Consider the following 23,546-nt stretch of genomic DNA (forward strand, 5'->3'; position numbering starts at 1 on the left):
ACAGAGCGGCACGGTAACCACATCGTTAGCAACGTCACGTAGTGTGCTCTCTCTGACTTCCTGTTCCTGGGCGGCAGGGCAGTCTTACTGGGGCCGTAGGTGCTCTCCTTCTTCCTCTTGCGACACATGCAGTAGAAGAGGGAGAAGACGTGGCAGAGCAGGATGAAGGGCGGCGGCAGGACGGGCTTCTCATGGTAGGCCATGATGAAGTGGTAGCGCTGGTACTTCCACACCAGGTTGGAGATGGACTTCACCTGCAGGTAGATGTTGCTGCAGGACGGAGGACACACAGAGACGTGTTGGGGAGGCTCACCTAGTCACAGGCCCAACTGAACTCGTCTTTAGGAAATCAAACGGAGCAGTTTTGTGGGTCGTTGAAAATTATGTGAATTGAAGTTTAAATCTAAATTTGACTTTGTGATTGAAAGGTTATTTTTAGAGCCGTCAAGCGATTAAAATATTTAATCGTGATTAATCGCATTAATGTCATAGTTAACTCTAATTAATCGCAAATTATTTTTCTATGCTAAATATCCCCTGATTTTTTTGTCCCATAATTCTTCTCATTTTAATTCTCTTATCAACATGGTGAAGTGCATCGGCTTGCCTTGTGCAAATTATTTTTTATTGATAACAACATTGGCATATACACTGATCAAAACAGGACGATACAAAAAAAGAGCCTATAGTGCAATTAAACGACTGCTTTGAACAAATGTCATTTGAACATAGCAGTCAGGCTACTGCTTCTTTGTTTTGAGCCAAAGAAAAAAAAAAAAAAAAAAGTTTTTTTTTTTTTTTTTTTTTATAAAATAATTGCGTTAATCGCGCGCTAAAAAATTTAACGCCGTTAAATTTGGTTTGCGTTAACGTCGTTAATAACGCGTTTAACTGACAGCTCTAGTTATTTTCCATAGATGGGCATGCTGGGTAAAGCATCGTCTAAACAAGTACCGTATTTTCCACACTATAAGGCGCACCGGAGCATAAGCCGCAGCAGCTAAATTGAATGATATTTACATATATAAGCCGCATAGGAGCCCGCCGCTTAAAGGTGGGGGGGCGCGGACCGGTCATAGAGCCCATAGAGTTAAAGTTGGTGGACTGTACCCTGTAAAATCCATAGACTAGGAGGTCCTCTAGTGGCCGTTAGCTGTAAAAATCCATAGATTAGCCGCACCGTTATATTAGCCGCAGAATCGAAAAATGGGAAAAAAGGCGTGGCTTATAGTCCCAAAATGACGGTACGCGTAAAGTGGCCCCCGGTGTCTAATGAGGTATGACGGAGACTCACTTGAAGAAGGCGATGAGGAGGTTGACCATCAGGATGTACTGGACGAAGAGGTAGACGGCTTGCAGCAGGGGGGTGAGCCACACGCTGGTGGTGCATAGCTTCTTGACCGAGGGGTCGCTGTTGTTGGCGCACACTGTGGAGGAAGAGCGTCTATTTAGGAACATACACACACACACAAACACAAAGACATAACAGTGCAGCTTCACATACAAACATGACACTATGGTCCACAATGACCTCTACACATTACCGTGATAAAAACACTCAGTTAATTACAACAGTGCAGGAAACCCTGAGTAGGCCCACACAGGCCTAGGGGCGGAGCCGGGCCTTAGGTTCCACCGCTGCACCTCCACCAATCAGCTCTGATGCCCGGGTCATGTGACCGGGGGGGGTTCAGAGGTCAGGGCGCGGCGGTGGAAACCAGAGCCCTGCCCTCCCAGAGGCCCGCATGGGGCTGTGATGGGGGAGGCGTGGGGGAGAGAGAGGCTCTACTGGAGAGGTGAGACGATGATTAAGGTCTTGGTGGTTTGATGGTTTGATTTGCACCGGTGCTCGTCTGAGATGACAAATCAGCGCCATGCTGTGAGGAAGGGGTTAATGAAATGTTCTTACCAGCGTAGTCGGCCATAATGTCCGCATCGTCCTTACCATCGATTTCGTACGCGTATACTTCACCATACATCATCCAGTACGGCTGGAACACCACGTCTTTGGCCAGCGTCCAGCTGGGATCCTCATCCGGGTACAGGATGGCTTTCCTGGGAACGCCGTAACTCAGGAGAACGATGGCCATGATCACCACGATGTAGAACATGTTGGCCACCTGGGAACGAACACACACACACACACACACACACACACACACACACACACACACACACACACACACACACACACACACACACACACACACACACACACACACACACACACACACACACACACACACACACACACACACACACACGAGGATTGTAGGCTCTTGGTAGATTCAAAAGATATGTTTTATGTTAGAAATCTTTTTTTTATTTGTTTGGGTCGACATCCACCTAAACATCCTAACATACATGCGTGTAGTCCAAATCCTAATCAATAACAGCCACCAGTCCACCCTGCCGGTGGTGGACTGGGCGTGCTCAGCAGGGCTCACCATCTTGGCGATCATCATGACGTAGGGCCCTGCCTGCTGGTTGACGGCCAGGATGTCCAGCAGGCGGACGTACCAGAAGACGATGTTGAGGCAGTACACCGTCCGGCCCGGGACGAAGGCCTCGCCCCCCGCCAGCCGCAGCCCGAAGCCCGCGAAGAACGTGACGATGGCCAGGAAGTCGGACACGTTGAAGTAGTCGCTGAACCACACCTTGATCTTCTGGCTGATCTTACCCGCCTCCGACATGAACATCTGCACAGATAATGACCAGGTAAAACACTGGCGTTTGGTATATGAACCAATAGGACGTTACCGTTTTATATATGAACCAATAGGCGATGATGTTTGGTATATGAACCAATAGGACGCAGGTAAAGCACTAACGTTTGCTATATGAACCAATAGGACGCTGCCGTTTGGTATATGAACCAATAGGACGCAGGTAAAAGGCTGATGTTTCGAACATGGTGTATTATTAAGACCATCATCTAGGGGCCGTTTAATATTTCTGTGTTTTACAGAACCGTACCTCGCGGATCTTCTCCACGGCGGAGGTGAAGATGTAGAGGATGACCACCCACTCCTGGGGAGACGGCCACTCGGGCATCTTCACCAGCACCACGTAGGAGTAGAACATCAGGAAGGCCAGGTAGAAGAGCTGGAGGACACACACACACACACACACACACACACACACACACACACACACACACACACACACACACACACACACACACACACACACACACACACACACACACACACACACACACACACACACACACACACGTTTTATTTTATGCAGCCACTTCAGGGCCCTTAAATAATTCCTGTTGTGAAGCAGTGACTTGATGAAGAAAACGTATTCTTAAGCCAACCATTCAAGCACCATCACGCCCAGTAAGCCAGCACGGCCTACTATGGCGTCCCCGCAGGCCTAGTCTGCTGCCCTGTGAAGCATCTGTAAGCGGTTCATGCTGGCCACACGGTGAACCATGACTGACCAAGGCCCTCAGACCTTCCACATGTCACACAACAGGATGACCACAGAAGACACACCTACAACACAGAGACCACCAGCTACGGTTAGGGGTCTGGAATGGAGATACAATCCAGAGCAAACGTTTGCTTATTTTTTCTGCCTCTGTTGGTGCATGTGTCCTCTTCCTTGTTGTGTAAATCCATGTTCCTTCTCTGTGACAGAGCAGCTGGACTACACCGAGTTTCAACACCTCCAGAAGGAGGGCTGCCTACAGACTAGTGCTGCCCTCCACAGGGAGGCCTCGCTGGGGAGTGTTTAGAGAAGGCGACCCGTGGGATAGCAGTCCTCACTGTGGAGGTCAGCGCTGACCTGACCTCCACTGAGAGCAGTGGGGCTCCAGCAGGGAGAGAGAGACAGGATACAGGCTACAGGCTACAGGCCTCTACTTGGCTTCTTCACAGAAAGATCCACACATTACAAACTAAATGCTTGTGGGGGAGAATTGTATGGGCGAGAATAGAGAGAATGTTGTGGATCGATTTCGCCCATAAAGTTATCGACGATTTTTTATATTCTTGGAGAAGGCCGTCCGTGTGATTTTGCATTCATCTCCTGAACAACAGCAAGAGTGGTATGAATGGCGTTTATCAGAAACAATAGCGTCTTGATTGCAGCCGGGACGGTGACCTGGTGGACAACTAAAACTACTTGCACGCCGTGCGATATGGAAACAACAAAATACACTTCAGTCCACTTCCATCAACATCAATGCAAGAATCTGAGAAAAACTCAAAACGGTACAAAATGCTTGGTTCATTTGCCTAGCACCACACACCCTTCTGAACCTCAGTCAGAGCTCTTCAGGGCTGTGAATCTGGCTCTACAGAGAACCGTACAGGGCTTAGTGTTCGAACGCTTGGCTGATCCAGAGGCCTTCATCGCGTAAGAAGCAGAGCGAGACTCAGACTCAGAGTCAGTGGACCCTGACTAACACGGACCGACCACTGGGAACGGAGCGGTCTTCACAGCCACATCTCACCAGCGAGTCGCCTTTAAACACTGCCTGAAGCGACATCATCAGTGTTAAGATCAGGGCTCAGGTACGGCGGTTCAAGATAGCCCTTCTGATCGGCACTTTAATGGCACTTGGCAGTTTCAGCAGCGCTATCAGAACATCTTAGCACGACCCTGGACGGAAAGGCCGCCCATTTCCTCTCAGCAATGCGTGGAACCAGCCCGGGGCGTGAGTATTTGCTCACGTGTGGCACGGGGAAGAGTCCCATGGACCGTGGGAGCGCTTGTGGAGCGGCGCGTTTAAACACATTCAGGATCAGGCTGGTGGCTCAGTGTCACACATCAGGTAGAAACACAGGACATGTACCGACATCTTCTGCTCATATCTGCAGAAATGAGAATGCTTCAGTTTTACCCTGACCTTAATAATTTTGTGCCCTCCATAATATCAACAACATATTGACATTTCTTTTCTGTGATATTAAAAACGGTATTCAGACGAAGAGCTGCTCTCAGCGCATTGATTGGCTCAGACCCTCGTTGCCCCGTCTCCCTCCTTCTGTCTGGCCAACACTGACAGCAGACCATCTGAGCCCCATTCTAGGTGAACACTCAAACATCAGGCGCTCCAGTCAGACATCAGTGCGGGACCACAGACGGTTGCTGCTTTCCCCGCAGAGAAGGCAGCTTGTGTCGTAACAGTACAGTATGGTTAGCAAATCATTTGCATCAGGGATGCTAGAAATGTCGAAATCTCAATGAGAAAAATTATCTCCTGGTTTCTCCTAGTTGTGTTGGTAGCAGCAAGCAGGGAGCAGTGAGGAGGGAGCAGGCAGCAGGGAGCAGGGAGGAGGGAGCAGGCAGCAGGGAGCAGGGAGCAAGGAGCAGGGAGCAGGGAGCAGGGAGCAGGGAGCAGGGAGCAGGGAGCAGGGAGCAGGGAGCAGCCAGCCTACCGTGTTGGACCAGAACTTGACGATGGGGGCATGGTAGAAGGCGTAGATCTTCCTGGTCAGGGGCAGCTTCCTGGAGCGGGGGTGGGTCTCAGTGTCATTCTTCACCTCTGTGGTGTCATGTGACCTGGCTTCTTTAAACACGTCCTGAACGGGGGGGGGGGGGGGGGGGCAGAACGTTAGGAGGAGAACGGGACACTATATGGACCATAAAAATAACAAGATGAGTATTAAAAAAATAACAGAGGAGAAGGGAGACCGCCCACCATCTGGATGTCGTCGGCCATATGGTGGAAGTTGTGCTCGCTGTCCTCCATGGTCATCTGGTGGTCATCCTGGCTCTGAGGGATGTGGGCCATCTCTGCCTTGGACTTGTACTCTAACAGCAGGATGGCAGGAGGAACCAGCATACTCAGGATCACCTAGGAAACCACATACAAACACGCAGACACACACACACACACACACACAAATGTTGAACGTCAATTCAAATACTCAAAGGCCATGTCCCAGTTGAGCTTAACTTCTGATGGGTCAGGCGTGTCATGCAGAGGTCAGACCAGGCAGTAAAAGGGAGTCTTAGAGAAGTTGATCAACACTTGACAGCTGCAGGTCTGAATCCATTGAACCCTAACCCGGGGATTCCACTGGACGCGTTACGGCAACGTTACGGCTGCGGTACGTCTTGGCCGCGACTTTGCCCTGCTTGCATTTCCACCGGGCGCGTTACGGCAGCGCAACGCTGCCTTGCGAGCCAGCCGTATTCACGCGAGATCACGAGATCCCGCGATAATCCTAAACCTAATTTACTCACCTTCCACTCCCAAAACTACTGCAATTAAATGCCAGGCTTTGCCCTTTCTGACATTGTTCGTATAAAAAGGTTGATTTGAGACCCTTTGATTGATTGACTGCTGACCTGGTGCCACCGGTCATGACGTAATAATGTTGGTGTTTTATTTATTGCGTTTTATTTTGAAAATTGAGCGGAATGCTCTATGGCTTTTACTTTTTCACTTCCTGCCCTGATCGATCTGCTCTGTTGAAATTGACGTGGTTCAGCAGCGGCTCGCGGCAAAAATAGGAATGCTACGGAATGATAGCGCTGCGGCGCGGCACACCGCTCCTGGGACGCTGCTGAGACGTTCCGCAGCCGCGCCCGGTGGAAATGGTCTCATTGATTAGAGTGGAACCTATCTGCTGCGGTGACCGCGGCCAAGACGTGCCGCTGCCGTAACGTTGCCGTAACGCGTCCGGTGGAATCAGGCCGTAATGACCCCAGCGGGGTTCACGTACAGGTACAGGTGTGAGTGTGTACCGTGGTGTTAATCCTGTAGCTCACCCCTCTGAAGGAGTGAATGTGTACTGTGGTGTTAACCCTGGAGTCAACCCCTCTGAAGGTGTGAGTGTGTACTGTGATGTTAACCCTGGAGCCATCCCTCTGAGAGCTGCAGCTACCTTGTACCAGGAGTTCTTGCGCATGTTGAGCCTTCCCATCCACATGTCCGACAGCAGCATCTGGGTGCAGGTGTGAGCCACGAAGGGCCGCAGGTGGGAGGACACAGCCAGCTTCAGGCAGGTGGAGTTGCTCCAGTTCTTCAGCTCGTAGGTGAGCAGCTTCATGGCCATGGTCTCGTCCTGGCGGAAAGACTCCTCCAGCAGGTCCACGGCCAGCGTGCCGAACTCACTGCAGACAGACCCAAGGACCATGACGGACCGTTAGTTGACTGATGCTTCAATGAGCTTCGACAAAAGCATTCGTCAAGTCCCGTTCCTTTTGACAACCCCTCCCCATCTACACAAATGTTATTCCCATCAACAGAGCGGACTGTGCTAGAGTTGTTCCGATACCGATACCCGTATCAGACATTCCTCAGATACTGCCTAAAATGCAGTATCGGGTATCGGCGAGTACCGAAGTCTATGCGCCGATCTGATAATATCCAATTTACTAAACAGGCAGAGAACATAGCTTAACTACAAGAATACAAAAGTAATATTATAATTATAGGTGTAGATCTAGTTCATAAAAAAAATATTTAGGCAGTAGGTGAACCGACTTTACATTGCCGTCATCGTAAGAGAACCCTTCAATAAGAACAAGTGTTATTAGTAGTGAGAGATAGATGCTGTATCTATATATACTTGGTATCGGATGATACTCAAGTTCAGGAATGGGGAAGGACATAATGGTATGGGAACAACTCCAGACTTTACTCTGCCTAGTGGTTAGTAGTGGTGAAACGGATCAGTGTGTCCACGGTTCGGTTCAGATAACCGTTTTGGGCCTCGGTTTCGGATACGGTTCGGATTATGTCCGTGATAGTAAAAAGGCGGACTTTTTTTTGACGGAGGGTTTGGGGGAGAAACACAAAAATGAATGAGACCCACAGGCTATTTGCAATGTGTTAATTGACTGCAATCAGACAACTTGCAAGGCTTTTTTGTGCAATAAATGTTCCCCTAAATGCATTTGAAAACATGGTGCACTGAGTGTAACATGTAAGGGATAACGGCCGACGAGGTTGAACTCTGGCGACGAGCGCAGCATGAAGCCAGAGTTGCCTCTACCTGTCCATTATTTCCATCGAACCGGTCGACCTCGAAGGCCGTTATCCCGCTTATCACCCGTTTGTTTAGAATATAATTGTATCAATTACTTTCTTTAAATTTAGGAATCGTTTGAAGCCCAGTTTGTTTTGAACGCTGACAGGCTGAAGGGAGGGGCGGGAAAAGTCTCATTGGCTCGGGCAGCACTGGAGAGAATGCATTCCGCTGGGTCCTAAATACCCTTTGGTATCGGACGTAGGCTACAGTAGGCAAAATACGCTACATAAGGCAATGCCTTCATGAAACCGAAATCCGCGGATCTCCACAATGCTCCGAACTGTGGTAAACGAACCGAACGGATTCGGATACAATTCGAATCCGCTGCAGGCCTAGTGGTTAGTCAACAGCCTGTCGATGCGCTAAAGCAGGAGAACCAGGAGCCTACTTGGAGTACTCCTTCAGCTCCTCAGAAGTGTCGTCCACCAGGTCGCTCTTCTTGGCCTCGAAGCACATGGAGCGGCAGAGCTTGCAGGCCACCAGCGCCTTGGCCATGTTCTCCTCCCCGTGCTGCCAGAAGAACAGCGCCATCTTCTGCCTCTTCATCAGAACGGCCCACACCAGCAGCTCGTTGAAGGGGTAGGGGAAGCGCCGCGTCTCGGGGTCGTCGATGTCCACCATCTCCTCCTTGCTCCTCTTCTTGTTCTGCTCTGTGGAAACTTCTGGCTGCAAGGAGAAGGGTCATCAGATACCTGACGTAGATCCTCATCACATTGATCCTAAATCACCGAGATCCACAATCACCTAGAGGTTATGAGGACCTACTCTGGGTTATGAGGACCTACTCTGGGCTATGAGGACCTACCCTGGGTTATGAGCACCTAGCCTAGCTTGTAGGGGCCTACCTTGGGCTTGTATGGCTGGGCGGTCTTAATGAAGTGGCTGTGTCTGGTCTTCTCCTTCTTGTCCGCCTGGATGCTGAAGGTCTCGTGGCTGTTCCTCAGGTGAGAACCGGAGCCCGCCATGTGGCGCCCCGATCTCTGAGGGACCGACGGGGAAGAACACACACACACACACACACACACACACACACACACACACACACACACACACACACACACACACACACACACACACACACACACACACACACACACACACACACACACACACGGTTGTGGTACAGCATGTGAAACAACACTAAGTCTCAAAGGTTCAGGCGCTTGTTATCATCCTAAAGAGGTGCAGTGTGTAGTATTTAGTGGCATCTAGCCAACCCCCTAAACACCCCCTCCCCCTCCAAACCACATCATGTCTTTATCATTATCTACACCAGCATCAAGCGGCAAGGAATGCGCTCCCTTGATCTGTTTATTATTACATGTAGTTATTGATTCTGTAAAACTATAGGTCATAGTTTGCAGGTAATATTATGTCACATATGGAGGTCGCGCCCTATGTAGTGCGTCTGTTCTGGGCTACAGTAGAAACACGGCCGCTCCGTGAAAGGGTATATATGTAGATACAAAGGCTCATTCTCACTCAACAAAAACAACCATTCGTATTTGAATGGGATCAACATAATTAAAACCTTATCAACATCACATACCAAAATCAACAGGGTTGTAAGGGGGTTCCCAGGACTTTACTCAGAGTCCAGTCCACCTACCCGGTTGCTGCCGTGCAGGCTGTTGTATATGGTCCGGAACCGTTTCCTGGTGTAGTTGCACCTGTAAGTCCCGCCCATGAGGAACTCAATTACCAGGCCCACGTCAATCAAGGTGATCTTATAGTTTGGGGGCAGATTACCCTGGAAGAAATGGATGACAGCCACAAACCACAATGAGCCACAACGCAACGCTGCTGAACGAGGGCCTGAACGCTTGACATGCCCACCTACCTGTTTGACATCCCTGACCAGGTGGAGCAGGGTGGGGTTGTTCGAAGGCTGTTTCTATAGCGACAAAGAGGACCAAACAACACACATGTTATAGAAAGCCCAGTGGGTGTGTGGGTAAATGAGTGAGTGTGTAAATGAGTGAGTCACTGTGTGTAAATTAATGAGTGAATGTCTGTATGAGTAAATTAATAAATGAATAAAGAGTGAGTTACCGTGTTGTAGAGCTCCTCCAGCCGTTGGATGGTGAGGAAGCGGTGGAGGCTGACCCCGTTCTCTATGAGCAGCTTCACAAAGTCCACCCTGTCCATCACCAGGGCATCCAGCATGGCCTGCTCCAGAGAACCAACCTACACACACACACACAATAGTCTAATCAAAATAACTGAATTCATGAATATGTACAATACGATTCCAGACAATGACAAACTAAAGGGATCTTGAGTCGCATGTCGCCTCCTGATGAGGGCCAACATTAGGAACACACAAGCCACTGTGTGGCGGCCGGCCAGGTCTGCCTCGTCCACCTGACGCTTGGTCCCGCTGCTAAAGGCTGTGGAGCGGAGCTGGGTCAACAAACCCCTGAGACGAACGCACACCCAGCCACACGTACCAGGAGCTGCTGCCCGTACACAAAGACGTGGTTCTTGGCGATGTCCACGCGGTCCCAGGCCAGCGTCAGGACCAGCTGATCGAAGGCCAGGGCGTTTGTTCCTGGAGGAGAAGACACACATTCTAAGAGTTAACCACCAGGAGCCGTTGTTCAGCCTGGCCACAGTCCTCCGCTTTGAGAGGTAAGGTCGGTTCACACCAATGAGGAGGCATGGTGTCAATACATACACTCAATGCAAAGACGCACATTGTCTGCTGGCAAAATCTGGGCTGCGGATGGTTGAATGAATGAATAAATGAATGGCGCAAACAACCTGGATTTTGCGTGATTCTACTCGCGGGAACACTTTGCGCGAACATAACATTTCTAACTTTCCTGCAGATACCGCTTGATAATTGGTCGTGACAGCCAACCAGCGTTTATTCCCTGAAGTGAGAATGATCCGCAACATGTACAAACAATTGATTGTTGATGTTTGTGGACTCCCGGAGCTCTATAATACAGCTTTACAGCTTTTGGCCGTGTTAATATATATATATATATATATATATTATCACAGCCGAAAGCTGTATGCGCCTCCAAATTATATTATTAACACAAAATGATGGCGTTGGGATCTCCGAAGGTCTGGTACTTCCACAACAAGTTAAGACTCACACTGGTGTTATCTCTGCCTTGGCTGAGAATAAATTTGTAGAAAGAAAAGTTGCGCTTGCGTTTCGAAGTTTGCGCAAACTTCGGAATGCAAGCGCAACTCTTCTTTCCCCAAATTCATTCGGCACGCGGGATTGCTTGGCTTTTGGCTTGACAGACAGTAAGGTTCAACTTGCCACAAAGCAAGTGTGGTAGCACCTGGCCCCATTGGTTTACTATCTCATTCTCCATAAAGTATCATCCCTCTTTAAAGGCCGCCACTTCAAAACGACAACTATAGCAAACATTTTATTTAAATATTGAGCATCTATCCGTCATTGACAAAACATTTTTCATTAAGGTATGGCCTATGATGATCCTCTTGCCAACATGCCTGCTAACAGAATCCATAGCAGCTTCTAGGGTGGTAGTACTCCAATAAGACAGCACTTCAGTTTAGAGCCGTGTTTGGCTTTTGAAATGGAGACGGTTTGGCACTGAAACCTCCGTGGCTCTTTGGGGGTTCAGCAGTGGGTGGGTTTTTGTTTGACCAAGATCAGATCTCTCAGATGTGAAATATGTGGTTCTGTAGGGGCGTGGCCGATTCTATCCTCTGGGAAAAACTCCTGATTGACCAGTTCCTCCACCAGATCCAGCCTTTTGGTTTCATTCTCTTCGTGACCCCAGAAACCACTCAAATGTCATCAGTCACTGAATAAAAATAACTAGAAGTTCTATTTTCTATGTTCTATTTTTGTAGTACAGATTGAAGAAAAGCATCTTATTTGCACCTAAGGTGGACAACATGAGCATGCTCTCTCCCCCTCTCTGTCTGTCTCCACCTCTCAACCAAAAGTAAAACAAGCAAAAGACCCGAGGTGAAAAACAGGCTCCATCTGATCTCTGTCCACATTGAGAGGAGCACAGGGGAGGGAGGGGGGGGGGGGCGTTCGGGTCTCCAAACAGCTCAATACCAGAATGAAAACACAGAGGCCCTCTCTCCGTCAAGGGCCAACAGGTTAGAGCCTAGCATGGGGGCCTGGGGCCTAGCATGGGGTCAACGGGCCCTAGCATGTGGTCCAGGGGCCTTAGCATGGGGTCCAAGGGCCTAGCTGTACCAGGCCCGGTCCCTTCCCCTGGTCGGGGTAAGCACCTGGGCAGTAGGGGGCCTGTATTGGGGCAGCAGGTGGAGGAGGAGACGCAGCAGGAGGTGCCGGCCGTGAACCCACCTTTGAGCAGCGCTCTGAGGATGGCCACGTCAATGTCCTGGTGGTCCTCAGAGCTGAGGTGGAAAACAGTGATCTGCAGGGAAAGAGCAGACAGGCAGTTAGGAGACAGGCAGTTAGGAGAATTCAGTAAGGAGACTTGAAAGAGAAGCATCCTAAGACTGCTACAGTCAGAGCAGCATTATGATCAGCCACATTCTCCATTTGATTAGTGTTATTAGCACATGCCTATCTCATTTCCTTATTACTTTAGTACCCTGTTATCTGAAATATGTGAGAACATGTTCTGCTTCAGGGCAATGGCAGTAAACAGGGCTCATCTCTCATTGGCCTCGCCTACCCTTCATTTGATTGTGATTGTGAAAGGTTAATGGGGAAAACCACACTAATAGTCTATAGATCATTACAAAGAGCAGCTGAAGAAACGACGAGGAGGTGGAGCGGCTCACCAGCTCTTTGCTCTTCATGCACTCCATGAGCGTCTGGAAGAGGTGGATGGCGTCGCTGTGGCTGAAGTTGAAGGTTTTCTTGATGGTGGCGATGATGTCAGCCTCCACACCATCAGGAAGGCCTCTGCATGACAAATAATGATAAACAATAGAAAGAATATGTTTAATTCCACCGCACAGGGGATGCTACTGCCCCCCAAACTTTGGTACTCTGGGGTCCCCATCTCAGGACGTGATGGGGGTTCCCCAACCTAGTTCAATATTCTGCATGTGGTTGTTAAATAATCTCCACCAGATTCCTTGTTAGCCTCTGGTTAGACTGAGGCCTTTAGATTGAGGTTGGATTAGATCCCTTTCAGAGACTCATGCTCCGGGGGTCGAGCCCCTCTGAGGGCCTGGGAGATCGTGACTTCCATCGCTCCACATCTCACCCTCCCTCCTCCGTCTGCTTGTGGATGTAGGCCAGGATGTCGGCGGCGCGGCCCGTCCCCTCACACACCACCACAGGCACGGCGGGGCTCTCCTGCAGGTAGTCCAGCACCGTCAGGATCACGTTGGGGCCCCCCTCCAGGATCAGGGCCACCACCGGGACCCCCTGCCCAATGCCTGGCGCGCGCGCGCACACACACACACACACACACACACACACACACACACACACACACACACACACACACACACACACACACACACACACACACACACACACACACACACACACACACACACACACACACACACACACGCATTAATCTACTGGTCCCACCCACCCACTGACTAACGGTGGGGCAGAAGCCCCACCATATCACTGGCTGCCAGCAACAGAGACACAATGAGCGCCACAACCAGCAACACAAGATTCAGGTTATCACAACAGCTTCCCCAGGGAGGGGAATTGCTATTGTTCTTTCAATTTAATTTCCCAATAAGTTGTGTCCATTGGTCCACAGGTAGTAGTCAAGTTATCTTAATAGACTATTCACTACGTGATATCCTAGTCCTGCTCAAAGTGAAAGGCCCACATGTTTACATTCCTGTTAGCACATTAACAGAGTATTTGTTTTAATCATTAACGAGATTCAACTGCTGCCTCAGGCACACGCTCTTAAATGTTTGACTTTGGGAAATGTATTACAGCCAGAGTCCCTGTTTTATGAGTGGTGTGAACAGCCAGAGTCCCTGTGTTAGGAGTGGTGTGAACAGCCAGAGTCCCTGTGATATGAGTGGTGTGAACAGCCAGAGTCCCTGTGTTAGGAGGGGTGTGAACAGCCAGAGTCCCTGTGTTAGGAGGGGTGTGAACAGCCAGAGTCCCTGTGTTAGGAGGGGTGTGAACAGCCAGAGTCCCTGTGTTAGGAGTGGTGTGAACAGCCAGAGTCCCTGTGTTAGGGGTGGTGTGAACAGCCAGAGTCCCTGTGTTAGGAGTGGTGTGAACAGCCAGAGTCCCTGTGTTAGGAGTGGTGTGAACAGCCAGAGTCCCTGTGTTAGGAGTGGTGGGAACAGCCAGAGTCCCTGTGTTATGAGTGGTGTGAACAGCCAGAGTCCCTGTGTTATGAGTGGTTTGGACAGCCAGAGTCCCTGTGTAATGAGTGGTGTGAACAGCCAGAGTCCCTGTGTTAGGAGTGGTGTGAACGTACGACCACGGGCAACCTCTAACCAGCACCCCAACTCCTGACCCAGCTCATAGGATCTCTGGCTGCCCGTTCATACACAGGGGCTGAACCTCAGAGAAACAGAACGCTCATCTGCAATCAGCTACATTAGGGCATTTGTTATGAAACCTGACTGACAGAGACTACCCTGTTACAACTATTTTCCACCCCTCAGAATCCACGGTGGAAATGTATGCATGGCCATGACGACATGGCTCATAGGTCCAGGGTCAGAAGGACGAGGAAGATAAGGAGCGACTCACAGACCGAGAGACAGAAGGAGAGACTCACAGACAAACAGAGGGAGAGACTCACAGACAGAGAGACAGAAGGAGAGACTCACAGACAAACAGAGGGAGAGACTCACAGACAAACAGAGGGAGATAAAGAGACCGATAGAGCGTCTCAGATACAGACAGACAGACAGGCAGACTGACAGCCAGCCAGACTCACGGGCGTGGATCCTCTGCAGGTTGATGTGTTTCTCCAGCTGCCGGCGCAGCTGTACCTCCGCCCCGTAGCGCCCCACCGTCCCGTCATCCACCAGCAGGAAGTGGGAGTGGGAGTTGTTGAGGACGTTGAGCTTACTGAGGGGGTTCAGCAGCGTCTGGTACGGAGCGATCACCTGGGAGGAGAGAACACATAGGATTTTAGAAGCTCACATCTTAATCCTTGTTCACCATACATTAACACACACAGAACCAGTCCCAAGGCACCACTGCTTACGTCTCTTCCAATGAGGTCGTTCCGGTTCTCGATCACCCCCCAGGGAGCGATGCCGATAGTGCAGATCTTCTTGGAGGACCTGGTGGAGTGGTCCTTCAGCGCATCGCCAACGTGTTTCGCCACACCTAGATGGAGGAGCTATGTTATGGACTACATATGGACCTGGTGTTATGAATGGACTACAATTGGACCATTATTATGAATGTCTACAACTGGACCCGGTTTTATGAATGGACTACAACTGGACCAGTATTATGAATGGACTACAACTGGACCCGGTGTTATGAATGGGCTACAACTGGACCCGGTGTTATGATTCTTATGAATGGACTACAACTGGACCCGGTGTTATGATTCATATGAATGGACTACAAATGGACCCGCTGTCATGAACGGACTACAACTGGACCGGTATTATGCTCTAATAAGTTCTTCATATGTTCTAATGAAAGACCCAAACAATCTGATACCATGGTTATTGTTAACATCTGCTATACGTTATGTTCTCATAGAGTTCTGCCTCAACCCTCTGGTACTTTAACTTTGAAGGCGTGCCTTGAGGGACACGATAGTTTAGAAGCCATCAGATGAGCGCTGCATGTTGCTGTGTCCTCTCTGATCTGAGCCATCCCCGGTGGAGGGAGAGGCAGCGGGCCTCAGCAGTAATCCGGCTCTATGTAATGGGGCGTGTGAGTAATGATTTAAACACTATGATCGAGGAGCCGTGTTGGCCGGGCCGCGTCAGACACGCCTGGACAGGACACACCCCTCCGCGAACCTCTAACTCCTCACCTGCCTCCGTCAGCAGGGCGCTGGCGTGGCGCCGTTTGAAAACACAACCTTTATTGTCCACACCGTACAGCACGCAGTGATCTGTCTGGGGGTTAGCCTCGCGGTGCTGTCTGGGGGTCAGCCTAGCGGTTAGCCTAGCAGGGCTGTCCGGGGGTTAGCCTAGCGGTGCTATCTAGGGGTTAGCCTAGCGTGATAGCCTAGCGGTTAGCCTAGCAGGTAAGCTTAGCGGGGCTGTCTAGGGGTTAACCTAGGCAGCAGCAGCAGAAGGATGTGGGACAGCCGTTTGTTCCTACCCGTGTTGACCCCCCCGGTTAGGATCCAGGCCCCGGTGGTGACGGCCGCCTTGATCAGCCCCTTCCCCACCACCTGCTTGATGCGCGGGTGCAGCTCGAAGTTCTGGATGCCCCCGTGGACCGAGATGAGGATCTTGGGCAGCTCCATCTGCCACTCCCTCAGCATGAGGCGCAGGACGTGCTCCGGGGGCGAGTCGTGGGACAGACGCACGTACTGGGGGGACACACGGACGTCAGCAGGATAGAGGGCACAAGGTAACAACAACAACGCAAAATGTACTGAAGTAGGTTTCCAACAGCAACAACAACATGTACTGAAGTAGGTTTTTAACAACAACATGTACCGAAGTAGGTTTCTAACATTTAACAACAACACAAACGTCATGTACTGAAGTAGGTTTCTAACATTGAACAACAAACATGTACTGAAGTAGGTTTCTAACATTGACCAACAACATTAACGCCATCAGTATCTTCATACAATTCATACTAAAAGCCACTTCTTAAAAATAATAAAAGAAAGTGTATTCTGAGTCCCCTCCATTTCCAAACAAGGTCTGGATCTCCCCGATGGAGGACAAAGAGCCAACCAGGACCAGGTGCTTCCAGTCAGCTTCATGTCCTCATGGTGGATATGCCCATGCTACCTGGTAAGCCTGCAGTACAACTCTGCCTTGTCACCGTGTTGGCCGGTACAGCCCCTCTCAGCTCTGAACCCCAGGACCAGCCCCTCACCTTGGCCCTGTAGGAGTGGGAGCCCCCCTGGAAGTTGACGACCCCGTAGGCGTCGGTTGGGCTCTCCTCTGTGTGCCGGTCCACCGCCCACTCCTGGGGCTCCCCCGCGCTGCGGTCTGGGTCGTCACCCAGCCGCCCGTCCGAGTAGCGGACGGCCAGGCTGGCGGGGAAGCCGGCATGCTGCCGGACCAGGCGGCCGCAGCAGCACCTGAGGAGAGCACACGTTAACACACAGCACCTCCTGAGGAGACTAAAGACACACACCGGACCTCCTGAGGAGAGCACAGACGTTTAACAATGTAATATAATAAAGTTTATAAAGTACGGTACAGCTGTGAAAACAAATACAAAAAAGAAGGTATCTGGTGGACTCTCGGACCTCCGATGGAAGCCAGAGGGGTACCCTCTCCTCAATCAGGGTGCCCTGTCCTCCCTCAGGGTACCCTGTCCTCCAACAGGGTACCCTGATGAAGGACCTTCCGGGCCCTTGATCAACTGGTCGTCAGGCTACCAAGGCCTGACTGGTGTCTGCAGGAGTCCGGCGGAGCAGCTACACTCACCGCACCAGCTGCTGGCAGATCTTGCATCCTGGCAGGCATCTGGAGGGACAGAGGAGACAGCAGCAGCTTTAGCTGTGGTTCAATCACAGATACGGTCAATGTTTGACAGACCCAACGCCAACATGGATGGGCTAATGCTTCAATGCCGGGGGGAACGGTGACTGGTTAGATGCTTTGGGGGAGGTTATCTGTATTCTGGGGGGCCAGAGGTCAGGCTGCTGGCTGCAGTGACCAGCATGGTCCCGCTGTCGTCCTACGGACAGACGTAGCCTTCCCCATCCCCTCTGGATCATCTACCGGGAGCTGCCAATAGCTGATGCAGTAAACCGCGCCGGCAAATTATTGATCAGAAAAAAAACAAAAGGCCAACAGCAGACCGTTGGCGAGAGGAAGTGGGGCCGGGGCATTGGTGAAAACGTAACCAATTGCAGAGCGACAATCTTTCGCAGGATCTGGACACTTTAATCATCTTAGGTCCTCTGGGAATTCAGGAATCTTGCACAACAAGAGCACTCCTGTCCAACAGCATCTTGTTGACATATGGGTAACATGATGACATGTTGAGTGGGCCGTACTTCTCTTTACAGAAATACACACACTATTATTTTCCATATAGGGAACTTCTATAAACAGGGACTAAAGCACAAGGGTGTTTGTGGTGATGGAAAAATGGCTGAATAGAAAATAATGATACATCTTTGTGTTTGAAACAAAGATAAGCGACATGAAGCAGAAGGTACTGGAGAGGAGAGTGATTCAGCAGAGTCATTAATGACAGTGGAGCCATAAACAGGGAGCTCATGAGGGCCTGCCTCAACCACCCCTTGCAGAGCGTTGGTTAGGCCCGGCTTACCTCCGCACACACCGTACAATTACAGGCTCAGCCTCGGTGGGCCGCCCTGGGGGCGCAGAACACACACCTGTGGGGGTCTTTGGACACTGGCAGGATGTACACACATTCCCTCTTGGTGAAAGTGCTTTCTATCCAGGGTTTCTGGGACTGCAGAGGGAGAAGAGAGGAAATACATCAACGGGTGAAGAACCTAATGGAACAAAAGACATTTCTGAGACATTTGTTTAAGCAAAGATCTTGGTGACAATCATTGAACGTCATGCAAAAAACCATACATAGCACAACTACCCAGAAACCATGTCCCTGCTGAGAGCAGAGCAGCTTATCCTGCACAAAACCACCGCCTAATCAACTAGCCCCATAACTCCTAAAGGCGCCCCTCCAGCTAGGCAACTGGAGAGAACCGCGACCCAGTTCTCCAGGAAAACTCCGCTGGGAGGGGCTTAGTCCCACCGCAGCGCGATGGAAGAAATCTGCCGTTTAGAACAGCAAGTCCCCCTCCTGCTGCAAATACCTCCGTACACAACTCGGCTAAGCCTGCCGAAGGCCCACGGAGCGTCTGAGCGCAGTCGCGCTGCGGGCCGGTCAAGACGGCGTTAGGACGGCGACCGCATGACCGCGGCCCCTCGGCGAGGGCCAGCCTCCAGTTACCTCGGCGTCCTCCTCTTCATCTCTGTGTTTAAGGGCTTTGTACAGGAACATAACCGGGACCGGCCAGCAGTGCCCGGACAAAACCACCGTCACCACAGCCTCAGCGACACGTTAGATCTACCCAACAAGACCACCGTCACCACAGCCTCCGACACGCTGGCTCTTCACGACAAGACCCCGTTGTTACACCCCGCCGCTATACCACTAGTGTTCTCTGCCTGCTGGGTCCCGCTGCGATTGTAGGTCCTCCTGAACAGCTTCAGCGCAGGTCTCAGAGTGAGCTCCGCAGCGGCTGGGTTCAGAAGCGGCTTTAGTTAGAGGCTGAGCGATGAGTGCGAGGTTAGCGTGTCGGCTCCTGACTCCCTGGCTGTTAATCTGTAAGAAGCTACCGAGGGGCCTGATGAATGTGTCTGGGACAACCTGGATATTATACTGGATTCAGGAACAAAAACAGAGGGGGGTAGGGCGGGTAGAGGATTAGTGGAAGGGCAGAGACCTCAATGATATACCACACACACACACACACACACACACACACACACACACACACACACACACACACACACACACACACACACACACACACACACACACACACACACACACACACACACACACACACACACACCCCTTGTTACTGTGGTCACAAACACACTCCTCCATCAAGCTGATAATAAAGCTTCACTATGGAAGTCTTTCTCGGTTTCAGCGAACTAACTGCTTGGCCCAACAGGAGCCCACGTTACTGCAGCTCGGATCAGGGCTCCTCCAGTACAACATTGGGTCAAAGTGGAGCTTCACACAGGCCTTTTACACTGGGGCTGTGCTCAGCAGTAACCATGGTACCTGAGAATGTCAGGCAACAATAGAGTTAAGGACTTTAGAACTCCTGCCAAAAACACACACACACTCACATGTTCACTCTCCCTTCCTCTCTTCTCACTTCCCTCCCCAATTCCCGCCTCGAAAGGCTTTATGAGCAGAGGGTTCCTGTAGGAAGTCAGCCGCACACCTCTCCTGGAGAACGCTTCCCTGATTGACCCTCATTGTTTACAGCCCAGTGCACTGCTGCACGCCTCGGCCCGAGGGTCCCAGGAGCCTGACCACGCCGTCTCTGGGGTCCACACACACACACACACACACACACACACACACACACACACACACACACACACACACACACACACACACACACACACACACACACACACACACACACACACACACACACACACACACACACACACTTCCTTTTCTCCTCAAAACTTTCCACAGCTGACATTGGTCTTGTGTTTGACGTGGGTCTTTTGTCTGCTGCTTCAGTGTCTCGCTGGATATACAAGGTTTCAGGACCACAGTTCTACAACTCTCTTGAGTCCTCTCAGAAACCAAACATCCCATGATTCCCTCTGATGTACAAGAGTACTATAGACTTTAATCTGCTACTCAACGACAACGTTAATAATTAAATGTTTAAGGCATGTTGACATTGTGAACGGCACAAAGGGTTGAAAGTTCCAAAAGTCGATTCACATTAATAATAAGACAACATTGAAGACTTGAATTCTGAGTCAGCTCAGGTGTGTTGACCTCCGTGTGACGGAGTGGCCGATGTGACAGGACAGCGGAGATGAAGTGAAGGTGATGGAGTAAGAGCGTTGGTGTGGTTTGTGTTGAACAAAAAGAGCCTTCCACTCACTCCCTACTCCACGACTAGCACCTTGTGCGGAATATCACAAAGTTAACAAACGTATTAGTCATGAAATCAAGTATCATTTCAGTCAAAACACAATGTTGAACCCAACCTCAAAATCAGATTTATACTCTAGCTTTTAGAATGCAAACAATCCAAAAATATCCAAATCAATTAATATTAATAATTATGAATTTATTAATTCAGATATTTCTTAATAGTAAAATGTACTTTTAATGGTTTTATTAATACCATTTCAAGACGTATTTAAATGGTGGAAGTGGGCACTATAGCGCTATAGTACGATTGTACTATAGTGCTATGCGCCCAGCATGCAGCAGGCCTAGGAGAGAGAAGCCATGCAGGTCTGCCCAGCCAGTTATTCGGGTATGTAGGTTTGTAAAAACGGACGAATAGAAAGTTGTTCTGGAATGCCTATATTTGGTGCCTTGCTAGGAATGCACCTACTTGAACCAGGTATCAGGGCTGGCTCTGAAAGGACTCTGGGTTGGAGTATCCCCCCAACACAAAGGTATAAAGAGCCTCTTGTACTGTAGGAAGAGAGCGGCAGAAGATCTCAGGACTGATCTAAAGAGCAGGTGACTTATGTTGATGCGTCACGTGCTTCCTTAAATTAAGGCCCAGAATAAATCAACCATTAAATGTTCTTAATACAGCGGATGAGAACCAACCGTTGCTATAAAAATCCTATGAAATGACCATCCATACCCCTCGCATGTTGAGCAACTCATATTAACGATATCTCAGTAATAACTGCTATGAAACGACAACAAGAGTGCCATTGCTCCTCCATTCATCCTAGTTCAAACAGGTCACTGTGTCTCAGCATGAGGCCCAGACAGTAGAGGTCTGCTGAGGCCCTGAGGCCGACGGGAGGCATGCTCGTCACGGGGCTGACGTGCTCCCAGTCGGCCTGCGCTGATGTACAGACATGTGACGGTGGTCCTGGCCTCAGGTTCTATAACCCCAGGGTCTTCAGAACCCAGTCCTCTAGACTGCAGGAAACAATGATGCCTTCAGCATCTGCTAGTCACAGGGAGGAGGGTCTGGACCAACCCCTAAAGAGCAGGAGAAGATGTGAGAGGGAAGGCTACCCCTAAAGAGCAGGAGAAGATGTGAGAGGCAAGGCTACGCCTACGGAGAAGATGTGAGAGGGGGGGCAGTGAACCTGCCGCCTTAATATTGCTTTCAAAAAGGTTCAACTAGATAGCAAAAAACTGCTAACATTTAAAAATGACCAGTGAACCTTGGTCTGAAAGATAAGAGTAGTGTGCTGTCCCGCGCTCTCTCCTGCGTCCACAGGGGGCACTGCAGGGGGTCTGGCTGGGTGGGTTTTCCCCTGATGGAACTACAGGACTACACCAACGCTCCATTCATAAAGTCAACAGACCGAGACTCTCTCCCCTGTCAAACCGGACCGGACCAGACCACATCATGAGGACTCCACCAGGACACTTTGTGAATTGTGGAGGGGTGAGGACCTAAAACCAGTCCACATGTTGATGGGAACACTTTGCAAAGAGCTAAGGGTATAAATGATTGATATTCAAGAATATTCCTACTTTTATTCTAGTTCACTTTCCAGTTCATTTTAAGAGAGTGAACCATTCTGACTCCACAGTGATGTCTATCAATGGGAGCAGAGGAGAGAAATCTAAACACCAGAAACATTTTCCACAGACCCGCATGGTGAGTGAGGTAGCCCGTCTAGACCGGACCACGAGGTCACATGTCCACCTACACTCCGAGAGACCCGGGAAATAACCATGTAATAACCCAACCAGCTAGCAAAATAAACACTTTCATGGGACAGAACAACATGCTGTAATTCACTAGCGTCATATACACAGTAGTACACAATGACAAACCAAGTCAACCTCTTCCAGGTAATAATAAAAGTGCCTGTTACGTAACCTGTGTAGATATCCCTCTATCTGCCCCAGGAGCTCTGTGCCGCCGAGGGCCTGAACCAACCCCCGTTACGCAGGGTAAGCTAAAGCCAGGGCATGTGACTGGTTCAGACCGGGGGAAGTAGGCCTGCTTCCTACTGAGGCCCGGGGCCCATTGAGAGGGTCAGCTGGATAAGGCACATACCGTGTTCCCGGAACACAGCGTGTGAGCGTGGTTCATCACCTCGCAGGTCGTCATAAGTCGTGTGAGTGTACACAACACTTCACATCACACGAGCAGAGGAGAACACAGGTCCTCAAGACTTCAAAGCACTCTACACAATAACACTCGTTCTGAGAGGTACAACTGAACACACATTGACACAGAGGTGGAAAGGTTTGAGAACATGGTCAAACAATTTCAAACACCAAACACACGTGCCGTTATGCATTGGATTTGAACCAATACTCTGCAAGTCCACACACACACACACACACACACACACACACACACACACACACACACACACACACACACACACACACAGGTGATATATAGTATCTAACACTAGGCTATTCATACCACTGAAAACACACATTTCAATAGAATAAGCTCCTTTCAAGGAAGGTGGACAGGTCTGTGGAATAGCCTACCAACACATCTAGCCTACAAAAACCACAATATAACAGTACGTAGGGACATAGTGGAATAGCCTTCCACAACACTATAACAGTAAGTAGGGTCATAGTCGAATAGCCTTCCACAACACTATAACTTACAGTATACAGGGACATAGTGGAATAGCCTTCCACACCACTATAACAGTATGTAGGGACATAGTGTAATAGCCTACCATAACACTATAACAGTATGTAGGGACAAAGCGTAATAGCCTACCAACACAACACTATAACATAATGTAGGG

At 50.0% G+C, this 23,546-nt stretch overlaps 1 protein-coding gene across 3 annotated transcripts in view; it reads right to left on the reverse strand.

Annotated features, from left to right (window-relative positions):
• trpm7 (transient receptor potential cation channel, subfamily M, member 7) overlaps nucleotides 1-23,546 on the reverse strand; it is a 39,804-nt gene that overhangs the window by 15,577 nt on the left and 681 nt on the right. The window contains exons 1-24 of one of the 3 annotated variants that reach the window (XM_030376364.1): nucleotides 19,018-19,534; nucleotides 18,434-18,513; nucleotides 17,514-17,552; nucleotides 16,954-17,161; nucleotides 16,219-16,432; nucleotides 15,134-15,258; nucleotides 14,861-15,032; nucleotides 13,190-13,364; nucleotides 12,759-12,882; nucleotides 12,313-12,385; nucleotides 10,451-10,551; nucleotides 10,053-10,187; nucleotides 9,841-9,894; nucleotides 9,610-9,750; nucleotides 8,846-8,980; nucleotides 8,389-8,666; nucleotides 6,852-7,080; nucleotides 5,660-5,815; nucleotides 5,397-5,540; nucleotides 2,977-3,105; nucleotides 2,448-2,699; nucleotides 1,946-2,120; nucleotides 1,295-1,427; nucleotides 89-270 (exon numbers count right to left, since the gene is read on the reverse strand). In XM_030376364.1, coding sequence (XP_030232224.1) covers nucleotides 89-270; nucleotides 1,295-1,427; nucleotides 1,946-2,120; nucleotides 2,448-2,699; nucleotides 2,977-3,105; nucleotides 5,397-5,540; nucleotides 5,660-5,815; nucleotides 6,852-7,080; nucleotides 8,389-8,666; nucleotides 8,846-8,980; nucleotides 9,610-9,750; nucleotides 9,841-9,894; nucleotides 10,053-10,187; nucleotides 10,451-10,551; nucleotides 12,313-12,385; nucleotides 12,759-12,882; nucleotides 13,190-13,364; nucleotides 14,861-15,032; nucleotides 15,134-15,258; nucleotides 16,219-16,432; nucleotides 16,954-17,161; nucleotides 17,514-17,552; nucleotides 18,434-18,513; nucleotides 19,018-19,068 — 3,505 coding nt within the window. In that variant the 5' untranslated portion in view covers nucleotides 19,069-19,534. Of the gene's footprint in view, nucleotides 1-88; nucleotides 271-1,294; nucleotides 1,428-1,945; nucleotides 2,121-2,447; nucleotides 2,700-2,976; nucleotides 3,106-5,396; nucleotides 5,541-5,659; nucleotides 5,816-6,851; nucleotides 7,081-8,388; nucleotides 8,667-8,845; nucleotides 8,981-9,609; nucleotides 9,751-9,840; nucleotides 9,895-10,052; nucleotides 10,188-10,450; nucleotides 10,552-12,312; nucleotides 12,386-12,758; nucleotides 12,883-13,189; nucleotides 13,365-14,860; nucleotides 15,033-15,133; nucleotides 15,259-16,218; nucleotides 16,433-16,953; nucleotides 17,162-17,513; nucleotides 17,553-18,433; nucleotides 18,514-19,017; nucleotides 19,570-23,546 lie in introns of those variants that run through there. The other 2 variants (XM_030376365.1, XM_030376366.1) reach the window with 2 other exon arrangements.

Source organism: Gadus morhua, chromosome 14, assembly GCF_902167405.1.
Source record: "Gadus morhua chromosome 14, gadMor3.0, whole genome shotgun sequence".
NCBI lineage: Eukaryota > Metazoa > Chordata > Actinopteri > Gadiformes > Gadidae > Gadus > Gadus morhua.